This window comes from Trachypithecus francoisi, unplaced genomic scaffold (genome assembly GCF_009764315.1).
Source record: "Trachypithecus francoisi isolate TF-2019V2 unplaced genomic scaffold, Tfra_2.0 Lachesis_group12, whole genome shotgun sequence".
NCBI classification, from domain to species: domain Eukaryota; kingdom Metazoa; phylum Chordata; class Mammalia; order Primates; family Cercopithecidae; genus Trachypithecus; species Trachypithecus francoisi.
Genome location: NW_022681457.1, coordinates 64,002,360 through 64,015,275, shown reverse-complemented (window position 1 = coordinate 64,015,275; position 12,916 = coordinate 64,002,360). Strand labels below are relative to the sequence as shown.

General features: G+C 40.6%; 1 protein-coding gene across 1 annotated transcript; it reads right to left on the bottom strand.

Annotated features, from left to right (window-relative positions):
* Window positions 1-3,745: 3,745 nt before the first annotated feature.
* Window positions 3,746-12,397, bottom strand: LOC117092319 (zinc finger protein 181-like). The gene is given in 5 exon segments (XM_033225675.1): window positions 3,746-4,887; window positions 4,890-5,981; window positions 6,959-7,054; window positions 7,305-7,425; window positions 11,515-12,397. Coding segments are annotated over 5 exon segments (1,689 nt in total). The 5' UTR covers window positions 11,524-12,397; the 3' UTR covers window positions 3,746-4,516.
* Window positions 12,398-12,916: the final 519 nt, after the last annotated feature.

Genomic DNA, 12,916 nt, shown 5'->3' with positions numbered 1-12,916 from the left:
AAGCAAGTGACAGTCCCAATACACTTAGGAATTTGGGTCCAGAGCTGAGAACATTTAATTGTCTGAATGCAGCACACAGTGCAAACACAAGGCTCAGTTTATGCTGCTATTAACAATATTGTGGGCCGGGCGCGGTGGCTCAAGCCTGTAATCCCAGCACTTTGGGAGGCCGAGACGGGCGGATCACGAGGTCAGGAGTTCGAGACCATCCTGGCTAACACGGTGAAACCCCGTCTCTACTAAAAAATACAAAAAAAGCTAGCCGGGCGAGGTGGCTGGCGCCTGTAGTCCCAGCTACTCGGGAGGCTGAGGCAGGAGAATCGCGTAAACCCGGGAGGCGGAGCTTGCCATGAGCTGAGATCCGGCCACTGCACTCCAGCCTGGGTGACAGAGCGAGACTCAGTCTCAAAAAAAAAAAAAAAAAAAAAAAAATATTGTGTTATGATCATTTTAATTTTTCCCTATTTATCTTTGATGCCAGAGTGCTTACACTCTGCACCTCTTGGGCCATATGGCCTTGTCATTGTCTTGTTTCTGGCATCAATTACTTCTGCATATAAAGCTTTTTTCTCTAACACAATCGCAACTTGTTTAAAGACTGACTCCCCCTCAGCAGCAAAAAATTAAGTTCCCAGGAAGTGCTCAGTGATAAGTGCCTTGCTTCTTTCTAGGTGTTTACCAACAACTGAGCTCTGATCATATCTGACTGGCCCAAGGCTAACAAGGAAACTGTTTGACTTTCCAGGCATCAGTGACCTTCAATGACAGGCTGTAACCTCCATTTAGGAAGAGTGAGAGCAGTGGCACCCAGCCCACAGGACTCTGTATTGGGAGATGATGATAAAGAACTGCAGGCCTCTGGTCTCTGGGTAAAGCCTCTCCTTTCCTTCATGTGCAAGCCTGATGCCTCCTTCACTCGGCCCATTTTCCAAATCTGTAGGCCCCCCTCCTTCCTTCCCATAGACCTGCTACGTTCCCATCTCATCTCCTACCTGGTCTCTTTGTTTCTCCTCAGATTATTTAGGGCAAGAAACATTCTCTCCCTCAAAATGGCTCAGATACTCAAGAATTTGTTGGAAGGAAACCGGGGAGTTTTGTAAGAGCTCTCCCCTAAAAATGTTAAACAGCAAACACATAAGAGTGATAAGTGATTAGATGTGACATTTGAGACCAGAATGATGAAGCAACCATGAGAAGACAATGATGATGAAATCAATAGCTAATACTTACTGAATGCTATTGAGAGGCCAGGCACTGTTGTAAACACTTTGCACCAATTAATACATTTAATCTTCATAATAATGCTGTGAGATAGCTTTACCATTTTACAGATGGAGAAACTGAGGCATGACACAGTGAAATAGTTTGTCCAAGGTCACACAAAGCCAGTATACATGCAACTTGGATTTAAACCCAGGTAACATGACTCCAAAGCTTAATGCTCTTCACACACCTTGGGGTTCTTAAAGGATATGGAGTGTTCTTATCTATTAGGCCCACAGTGGATGCTCAAGAAATGGTTAATAGGTATAACTGAGGAAACAATGTCAGTGACATCATAACATCATTATGACATCAGCCAAACCTTCTATCATAGCAAAGTAAGTCTCTTATTGCTCTCTTAAAACCATCTTCATTTAAAAAGATGGCCTTCTTTTTCCTAGTTCTGTATTGTGAAGGCACTTTAAACCAGAAATGTAAAGCATTATCATGTGTATGCTAATGCTTTTTAAATGACAAAGCACAGGTATTTCAATGAATCCTCTCATAACAAAGTGACATGGTAGCAGTAAACTATGTGTAGTGGAAACAAAATCTGGACATTATAGGACTACTTCATCTTTGTGGTACCAGTTGCTTGGGAGAGCAGAGAAAGGACACAGAATGGGAGAAAAGAAAGCTACTCTCATTATCCCATAAGTATATATGTGGTAGCCAGTCTATCCATACTTACAACTGCTTGATACCACGTCATGCTTCCTTAATTGTATTTACTTTGGAGACAGGGTGTTGTTCTTCTGTTCAGGCTGGAAAGCAGTGGTGTGATGACAGCTCACTGTGACCTTAAAACTCCTGTACTCAAGCAGTCCCTCCCCACTCAGCCTCCTGAATAGCTAGGACTGCAGGTGTGTGCCTACACCTGGGTAATTTTTTATTTTTTTAACAGACTAATGAGTTTTGCTATGTTGCCCAGGCTGGTCTCAAACCCCTGGCCTCAAGCAATCCTCCTGCCTCTGCCTCCCAAAGTGCTGGGAGTACAGACATGAGCCACTACACCCGGCCCTTCCTTAATTAAAAATCTTCCAAAGATCCTTCAATGTTCCACAGAATTTCAATATAAATTTCATGATTAAAAATAAAGATAAAATCCCTGCAAAATAGTAAAAATTTACCACCCCATTCCAAACCTACTTTCTCTTGCAAATTGCTATTGGAATATGCCTCTGTGCTTTGGCTTTCAGTTAAGGTAGCACATATATCAGAGGAGATATTATTTTGTTGCAAATCAGAAACCTTATCACTCATTGCACACCATAATTATCATATATAACGTAATGTTCCTTTTTAAAACAACATACCTTACTACTCTCACCTGAGATAAACAACAAAATCTGAAGCATAATCCATATCACAGCCCTTCACTTGCATCAGTGTCCATACACTCCAAATCAAATTGATCTGTATTACCTTTTTAATCACAAGATAGGATTCTAATCACAGGGCCAGTGAGACTGTTCCATTTCTTATCTAGAACTTAGAATATCTGAAGCCATCCTCCCTCCTTGCAAACTATAATTGTCAAGGTTCAGTGCAGAGAACAAAAACTCTCTTAACTATTTCAAGGCATATATTGCTGTAAATTAGTGCTTTCAAAATTGGTAGACTGTAAAAGTAATGAGAACACTTCTGGACTGGTGACTTCAAGGTAAACTCCCATAACTATGACCCAGGGATAGAGAAATAATGGTTGCTGAAACCAATGATGCTGCCAGCAGTATACCTCAAAGTCACTGAATCTGAAACTAGATATGGGAACATGGAGTCCAGCTGCAGCAAGTATGACAGAACTCGACTGTCCACTTTACCTAAAATAACACCCAGTACACCACATACACACACGCAAAGGCACAAGCAAGGATGCACACAGCTACATGAGTAGTACTCATTACATAATTAGTGTTCATCATTTAGGATTCATTTCAAAAATCACATCCAGCTAAGCCTGCTCTGATTTCTTATAGTATGTTCACCTGTAAACAATTATTTCGAATTTACTTGCTATCCATCTTTCTTATCAGATAACATCCCTGTGAGAAAAAGATCACATTGTTTTGTTCATTATTACAATGGTTATCAAAATGTGCTTTCTGGATGGTGTGTCACCTAAGAACACATGAAAAATGCAAATTCAAATCAACTCATACAGAAACTCTAAGATTCAGACTTAGCAATCTGGGCTTTAACAAACCCTCCTAGTGATTTTGACATACCACTAAGCTCAGAACTACTGGATTCCTGTATCCCATCCCTGTGTAATACATATGAGTGATGCTCAGTAAATTTTCTTGAAATGTATTTAATTAAGCCTACTGGAAATTGAATAATCCTCATCAAAATACTGCTATTCTCAGTACAAAGAGCAGGTGATTTTTCTCTAGGTTTGCTAGTCTCCAACTAAAGGCTATGCTAAGGCTAATCTTAGTGAAATTTTTTTTACAAGAAATAGTCACAGTAAAAGAGTTTGTGATATACAAAATGATTTTATTAGATGCCAAAACTTTTATTAACATCACTTTATTTCTTTTGCAGCTTTAATTTTCAACATTATAACACTTACTGGCTCCTCTGGGTGACTAAATATCTTCACATGTCCACTAGCTAAAAAGAATTTCTAAGTATAACTCAACTGAAACTGCAAGCTACTGCGCTAAGAAATGCATATTTTATTATAATATTTAATTGCTCTCCTGTAGAATCCAGTTTACAAATAGCATGACTGCAAAGATTTACACATAATTCCTAAATCCTTCAGGTTGTTCTACCATTAATCTTCTGATGTGTAGCAAGATAAACACTCTTAGTGAACACTTTGCTACATCTCTTAAATGAGATTTCTCTCCATTTTGAGTTCTCTGCTGTAGAATAAGGGATACACTTGGAACTGAAGACTTCCCTCAATTTCTAAATTTTCTACATTCTTACAGCTTCTCTCCTATAGGTGTTTGTAAAAGATTCCTGTTGCCTATAGTCTTTCCCACATTTGCTACATGTACAGGGTTTTTTCCTAGTGTGAGTACACTTATGTCAATTAAGGGATTAATACTGACAAAGATTTTCCCACATGTATGGTCTTCATATGATTTCCCTACAGTATAACGTCTGACAAACAGGCCTACATCTTTGCTAAAACGTCTTCCTATAGTCACCACATTCATAAGACTTTCCCCAGTATAAATTTTTCTAATGTTAAATAAGGGAGAATCTAGGAATGAAAATTACCATGATAAACACTGCTTCATATAGTTTCTCTTCTGTAAGGTTTCTCACACGTATAGTGATTCACATGGTCTAAAGGCTTTTCCACACTTACCACATTATTGAGTTTCTCTCCATTATGTACTCTTTGATGGGCAGTAAGATTTGAGCCTTTGCTAAAAGCTTTCCCACACTCATTACATTTATATGGCTTTTCTCCAGTATGAATTCTCTGATGTACAGTAAGGTTTGAACTACAGCTGAAGGTTTTCCCACATTTAATACATTCATAAGGTTTCTCTCCAGTATGAATTCTGTGATGTTGAAGCAGGGATGACCTATGACTGAAGGCTTTCCCACATATACTGCATTCGTAGGGTTTCAATCTAATGTGATTTCTCAAATGCATATCAGTGATTCAAGCTGGTTGAAGGATTTCCTGCATTTCTGACATTCAAAGGGTTTTTCTTCAGTATGAATACTCTGATGTTGAACAAGAAATGACAGGCTACTAAAGACTTTGAGACATTTGTTGCATTCAAACTTTTTCTTTATACTGTGAATTCTTTGATGTTGAGTAAGGTGTGAGCTACAGCAGAAAGCTTTCCCACATTCTCTACATTCATAAGGTTTCTCTCCAGTATGGCTTTTCTGATGATGAAGGAGAGATGAACTATGAATGAAGGCCTTCCCACATATACGACACTCATAGCGTTTTTCTTGCGTATGAATTCTTAGATGCTGAATGAGAAGGGACACACGACTAAAAGACTTTCCACAGTTCATACATTCATATGGTTTCTCTCCAGTGTGAGTGCTCTGATGGTTAGTAAGTGATGAGCCATGGCTAAAGGCCTTCCCACATTCAACACATTTGTAAGGTTTCTCTCCACTATGACTTATCTGATGTCGTGTAAGGGATGAGCCATGGCTAAAAGTCTTCCCACATTCACGACATTCATAGGGCTTCTCTCCTGTATGAATTCTCCAATGGCGATTGAGGATTGACTGTTTGCCAAAGGCTTTCCCACATTCACTGCATGTATAGATTTTAGCTCTATTACAAGTCTGGGGAAGGATAAGAGAATTGCTCTGGTTGAAGGCTGCCCTACTTTTATTAGAATTCAAAAGTTTCTTTCCACCACTGATTCTCTCATTTTTTATAACTGACTTTTTTGATACATTCTTCTTTAATATATCATATTTGTGTGAATTCCCTTCAGCAGAATTGTTTTGTGGTCCGGAAAGAGTAGACTTTGAATGAAAGGTGTAAACACTGTCTGGAGTGGGGCTTTCTCTAAAGGTGAGAGTTGCTGGTCTGAAATGCTCTACCTGACTTCCATGCTTCTTTTCCAACTTCTCTATATATTCCAAATTCTTCTTAGAATTTGAAAATTCATAACTTTGTTTTACAACTTTTTCTATTATTACTGTTTGGGGTGAATCTTCATCATAAATATCCTTCTTTGTTGATAATTCCTTCCTTTCCCATCTTGATTCCCAATCTGAAATACATCAAGAAAGTAAAGCACTGCTTTTTTTTTTTTTTTTTTAACTTCTTGAAAAGTAACTTCTACAGTGGAATTAGGAGAACTGGATTAGAAATGAAGCCCCCACAAAACACATAGCTCTGACAACTCAAATATTTCAATGATTTCTGAACAATGCTCAAATGGAGCAGAGAATACAAAGTTCACAGAAGTAGGAACAGAGTGTGACAATGGAAATGGGAAAAATATATGTAATGGATGAAATAGTATGGAAAAAAAGGAAATTATCAAAATAAAATGTGGAAGGCATTCTGGATTCCAAGCCATCATTTTGTGCCTATATTCATGTGTGAAAGACTGCATTTTGTCTCATAGCCTTTTTCTCCAACATTCAATTAATCTCAATTTGCTGCCAGATTAACACGCTTAAAATACAGAATTGATTTTCTACTTTAAACAGTTTCAGTAAGAACAAAATAATCTAAATGCTCTTTATATCTGACAAAGATTTAGGCTTCTGAGGTTATGAAGAAACTGTGTGAATCATGTCATTTACTGGACATTAGAAAATATTATTCCTAGAAACATCTTTATATATGTTCCTTTTTTCCTCTAATATGTTCATATTTCATCTATAAGGCTCAGCTTTAGAAAAGTGATTTCCCATCTAACTGACAGCTTTTCTTAGCCTAAAACTATCAGTATGTTTTTCTTTAAGTAGATTTAAGAAAGAATAATTTGCCTTACTTTGTCATGAACAGAGTAACAATTGAATTATTATGATGGCAAAAACCTCTAACCCTGATTAGATGACATGAGTGATACAGATAATTTGGGATAGAGGAACAATTGTTTTGAAAATCTAAACTAAATATCCCTCAATTTTTCATTTCTATTTGAGATCTTTGAAGACAGTATCCATAAAATGCCTCCACACTCACTATAAACATCTTTTAACAAAAACTTCCTTAGTCTTGTTCACCATGACTCACCTGGAATCATACCTTTTGACAGTTTTTTCTCCACCATCCAGGGCTCTTTTCCATCCTCCAATAACATGATCACATATGGCTTAGTTACGGAAAGACCTGCTTACAGGAAGAATATAGAATTGTTTAAGCTGTGGTCCTCTATTATGAGAGGCATCACATGAGGGACCACAGGAAGGGATGAAGGGTGTTCACTGAAATGGAAAGATAAGCTTCAGGCAGGGCACAACAGAGCCGCACATTTCTTTGGGAACATGCTACAGAAATTCAGCCATTTAGTTAGGAGGATCTCCAGCAATTCAGAGTGGCAAAAGAGCCCCTATTGGAGTGGAAGGGGTGATATCCTTACCTACAGAGACCAGGTTCTCATAATTCTGGACCATCACATCCTTGTATAAGTCCCTCTGAGCAGAATCGAGCCATCCCCACTCTTCATGAGAGAAGTCTATAGCCACATCACTAAATGTCACCTGAAATAGCAAATATATTTAGGCTCATGCATAGCCCAGGCCTCTTCTGTCACTGAAGAAAGGGTAAAATTAGCCTGGTTGTGGGAGAAATGGAGTAAGATTCAGGAATTGTGGCAATGATTGGGAATGTGATCTCAGTTAAGTAATAATAGGACAGTATGTAGTTGGAATTACTATACAATAAGGGGGACAGGTATGTGATTAGAATTATTATACAATAAGGGTGAGAAACAAATATAAGAGCTTTGCTTCAGTAGAGTTAATTTTGCTAAAAGTTACAGAAATACACGAATTTTAAAAAATCAGTATTTGACATTTGACAGCACAGGGTCAAGTATTTAGTTATATCTTTTACAGCTTAAGTGCTAGGTAAGTAATTTAAAAAATGAGGCTAAAGTGATTGTCTCTCAAATGGGATACTCAGGATGATCCACTAAGGCTCACAAAAAATGGGCAGCCAGGTGTGGTGGCTCACGCCTGTAATCCCAACTACTTAGGAGGCTAAGGCAGGAGAATGGCTTGAACCCAAGAGTCTGCAGAGGTTGCGCCACTGCACTCCAGCCTGGGTAATAGAGCAAGACTCTGTCTCAAAAATAAAAAAATAAAAAAACCTTTATATTAAAGACTCACAGACATACAATGTTATGGTTTGATTGTGACCCCCCAAAAAGCATGTATTGAACTTAATCGCCATTGTAACAGTTTTGAGAGGTTAAGACCTTAGGAGATGATTATGCCTTGAGGGCTTTGCCCTCATGAATGGATTGATGTCATCATCATTAGAACTGGCTTATTTAATAAATGCATTTGGGCCCCTTTTTGGTTCTCTCTTCTCTTCGCCCTTCCACCATAAAAGGACACAGCAAGAAGGCCCTTGCCAGATGCCTGCCCCTTGATCTTGGACTTCCCAGGCTACAAAACCATGAGAGGTCAATTTCTATTGTTCATAAATTGCTCAGTCTGTGGTATTGTTACAGCAGCACCAATGGACTAAAACATACACATAACTGATTCATAAACAAAAAAGAAAAATATATTTATGGTATATACTTAAACTTTGTACTGACAGACATTTAATAATTAAAATATGAGACCCCTGAGTGAAAAGACTGAAGGATGGTTTCATGTCATAGATCAGGTGTCTCTAACCCCCTGGGCCACAGACTGGTACAGGTCTGTGGCCTGTTAAGAATCAGGCCATACAGCAGGAGATGATTGGGAGGCAAACGACTATTATCACCTGAGCGCCACCTCCTGTCAGATCAGCTATGGCATTAGACTCTCATAGGAGCACAATCACTACTGTGAATTGTGCGTGCAAGGGATCAATTCACACCCCTTATGTGAATTGAACTAATGCCTGATGATCTGAGGTGGAACAGTTTCATCCCCAAAACACCACTTCCCACTTCTGTGGGAAAATTGTCTTCCACAAAACTGATCCCTGGTGCCAAAAAGGTTGGGGACCACTGTCTTAGATAGTCCTTAAATAGGACCTGAAAGGAAAGGGAAAAAAATAAAAGGGTACATTTTGAAGAAAATACTCTAAGGAAATGCTCACAGATGTGCTTAGAAATTCCTTTCAATAGTACTCATTTCATAGTATTACTTAAAATAGTGAAACTTTGGAAGCTTAAATATTCAATAATAGTTTATTGGCTAGTCAAATTAAATTATGTACAAAAAATACATCCATTTAATATAGCATTATTACTGTCTTCGATTTGTGAAACAAATTGCTTGCCTGTGGTAATTTTTTAGGTCTGACAGTTAATTCAGTATTGTATTACATTATTTGGATATTTTGCATGCATATTCACCAGTGATACTGGTCTTTGGTTTTAAAGGCAGAATTTACTTTTGCCAGGTGTTGAGAAAATAATTAAAATTCAAATCTCCTGCCACTGGCAGAAAATCCTCTCCACAAATGTAGAAAAAAAAGAACACAGTTTTATTACCTAATAAGCATTAAATCAACTGTGATGCACTTCACAGGCAACCCACTAATGAGATTAAAAGGACAAGAAGAAATCTCATCTTTTTTATAGCCAAGCAGATACAATCCAATACATATATTTTCCAAATAATCAAGTAAGACCTGACAGTTCCTAATTTGCTACACATAATTTATCCTAAATTCACCTATTAATTGTAGTTGCCACTGTGTTAGTTAATTCCCTTTATCCCAAATCAAAAAAACATTTATCATAGCTTTATGATGAACAGGTTATTACAAGTTAGAGGCAGGGATGCTTCTTTCTTCCCCTTCAGTTGCCTGGGCAGCCTGGGGTGTTCACTCATCTCTGTCCCCAAAAGAACGTAGGATATCTGTCCTAGCACTTATTTTAACTTCTTATGCTTTCTTACTTTTCTACCAGTGCTGCAATCCTCAATACAGTAGCCACTAGGCAATTTGGCTACATACATTTAAAATGATTAAAATGTAAAAATAAAATAAATAAAATTTAAAATTCAGTTCCTCAGTTGCTTAAGCCACAGTTCAAGGACTCAATAGTCATACAGGGCTGGTGGCTACCCTACTGACCAGTACACATGCGGAACACTTCCACCACTGCAGAAAGTTCTCTTAGGCAATGCTGCATTAGAACATGAAGTCCTGTGTGTCGGTGTACACCAAAATTCCTCTACAACTTTTCCTAACAGGTACTTCGTAAGTGTTTAGAAGATGAATCAATTAATGATTTTGGCGTGAGTTCACTTAAGCTGCTACTTTTTTCTTGCTCTGTCACCCGGCTGGAGTGCAGTGACATAAACATAGCTCATGCAGCCTCATACCACAGGGTTCAAGAAATTTTCTCAACTCATCGGCCTCTCGAATAGCTGGAAAAAGAGGCATGTACCACCACACCAGTTTTTCAATTCTAATTATCTAATTTCTCCAAGAAAACAGACTTCACCCAACATGTACATCTGCTACTCATGTTCTCTCCTGTGCAAGCTTCACGTTCCATGCCATGATTCTGCCCCATCAGTTCTTCATTACTTATCTTATTCACTCAACAATTACTTACTAAGCATCTATTTGGTGCCAGGTACCACTCTGGGTACTGAAGCTATAACAGACAACAAAAAAGAAAAAAACATTTCTCCCACCAGGAAGAGACAAACAATAAGCACGTGCGTATACTGAATATACAGTACATCAGCTAGTGAGTGAGACGTGCTGTGGAAAACAACAAAGCAGTGACGGAGGAGTGGAAGTGCTAGGTGAGGGAAGATGACCGCAATTGCAAATAGGCGTTCAGGGATGCTTTTCTGAGAAAGTAACCACGGAGCAAACACACGAAGAAGATAAGAATGCAAGCTTGTGCCTATGTCAGGGAAGAGTATTTCATGTGGATGGCACAGCAACTGGTGACAGTGGCTGGAGCTCACAGGAATGAGGAAGCAAATAAGGAAGGTGGGATCAGAGAGGTAATGGCCTAATTGTACAAATAGGTCATTGTAGAAGTAACTCAGAGCCACTGAAAACTTTTAGGTTGAGGAATGATAGGAATTTATGTAACAGTAGGATCACAATAACAGCTGTACTAAGAACAGACCGATGAGGGTTCAGGGCAGATGGAGGGAATCCAGCTAGGATTCCGCAATAATCCAGGTGGCTTTATCGCTAGCACTACCGGGGTGGTAGTGGTGGTGGTAGTGACGGGGTAACTAACGGTCAGATTCTGCATACAGCCTGTAACTCAGCTCCAACTAGAGGATCTGAATAAGAGTTATAAGTCAAAGGGAGAATCAAGGATGACGGCAAACATCTCTTCACTTGAGACCACATGGTATAGTTCTGACAACCATAAAGCAAATAACCTTACATTCCAAAGTTGCATTGTGAATTGTAGTTTTAAGACGTTGGCAAGACTAGAAAGTCTTCTAGCAGAAAATTGTAGAAAAGAGGAACACTGGGTGAGGAGGACAATACCTTGTGAGCTCCATCCTTCCTATAGTGAAAGGAACCATAGAGTCAATCCCTTAAATAGACTTGATTAGGTGGGAACAGGCAGGAGAAGCACAGCAAACACACAGTCCTGATAAAGTGTTTCAGGAAGATGTGGGGACACATTGACTTACCTGAGACATTACTCTGCAATTTCCCAACAGCCAACAGAGTCCTCTTTCCAGGTTCTTATCTTAGAGATGGGCAGTGTCCTGAGGGCACAGAAAAAGCAGTCATGAAAAATCAGGTTTATCTTGCGGCACCTGTGACACACCATAATGGAAAGGCACACTGGTAATCACTCTCCAGGGCGCCAGTCTCTCTCTCTGGGAACTAACAGGGTGTTTCTCCGCAAGGGCTAACCATTTACCAGGTGCCACCTGCGGGGAAAATCTATTATTCTGTACATAAAAGCCTCATAAAACAACGGTAACAACTATCAGCTCGTTCGATCTTCATTACTATGCACGGTCTGCATTCACATTATTCCAGATTTCTTTTTAAACAATGACAAAACTGAAATTCCAAGATACTGAACCCATTTGTTCAAGGTTACACAACTGCAAAGCGCCGGCTTCATGACGACATAACCCAAAGACAACTGTGGCTGGCGTCTGCTCACGCGCCCACTTCGCTCTCACAACAGCGCCAAGATGTCGGCGCCGTCATCACCCCGCGTTTACACAGGAGGACAAGAAGGCCAGGAAAAGCCAAGGCACCGGCCGGGGTCACACCGCGGGGCAGACCCAGGGCCTGAGCCCCGCCGCCGCCCCCGGGACTCACACTGTCCGGAGTCCTCAGCGGGGCTTCACCGTCCCCGCAGGCGCCCCGAGCCCGCACCTCTGCGGACCTGACGCCCCGCGTCGCTGGTGAGCGGGCAACGGCCGCTGACCTCCGGGAACGACACTGCCCAGAATCGTCCCTGAACCTAGGAGTCGCCGTCAGGCCTGAGGCTACCGGGGGACGGACCCAGTGCGCAGCCTACAGCCGATCGACATTTCCCAGAATCATCCGCGAATCGCCGGCACCGGAAGACCACACTTCCCAGGAGTCTCTGCGGCCGCGCGGACCTGGCGCGCCGCGGGCAAACTGGTCTAGGTTTCCTAAGAAACTAAACCGCCTGGGGCTGTTGTCCCAGAGCCGGCCAGTTAGGACCATGCGCGAAGTGTCCTGGGGCACACAGTCATCCTGTGGTGAAAGATACACCTCGAAACCAACGGCTACCCTCTACTTTTGAGGACAATAGCGCCGGCACCAAGAAACTACACTTCCCAGAAAACCGTGCGGCCATGGCACACTCTTCTGGGTCAGCGTACGCCCACATCAATATTTCTTTCCGGGGGCGTGGGGAGACCTTACTGGTACCGCGCGAGCTCTCGCCTTTGCTAGCAAAAGAGGTCCTCTCTTGCCAAACCCTGTTGCTACGCTGTCCAGCTTCTATGGTATTTGAGGTTTTTTTGGAATGCACTTGCCGGAGACTACAGCTCACAGAACGCCCTGGGCTGGACGGTGCCAGCTGTAGTTCGCCAAGGACAT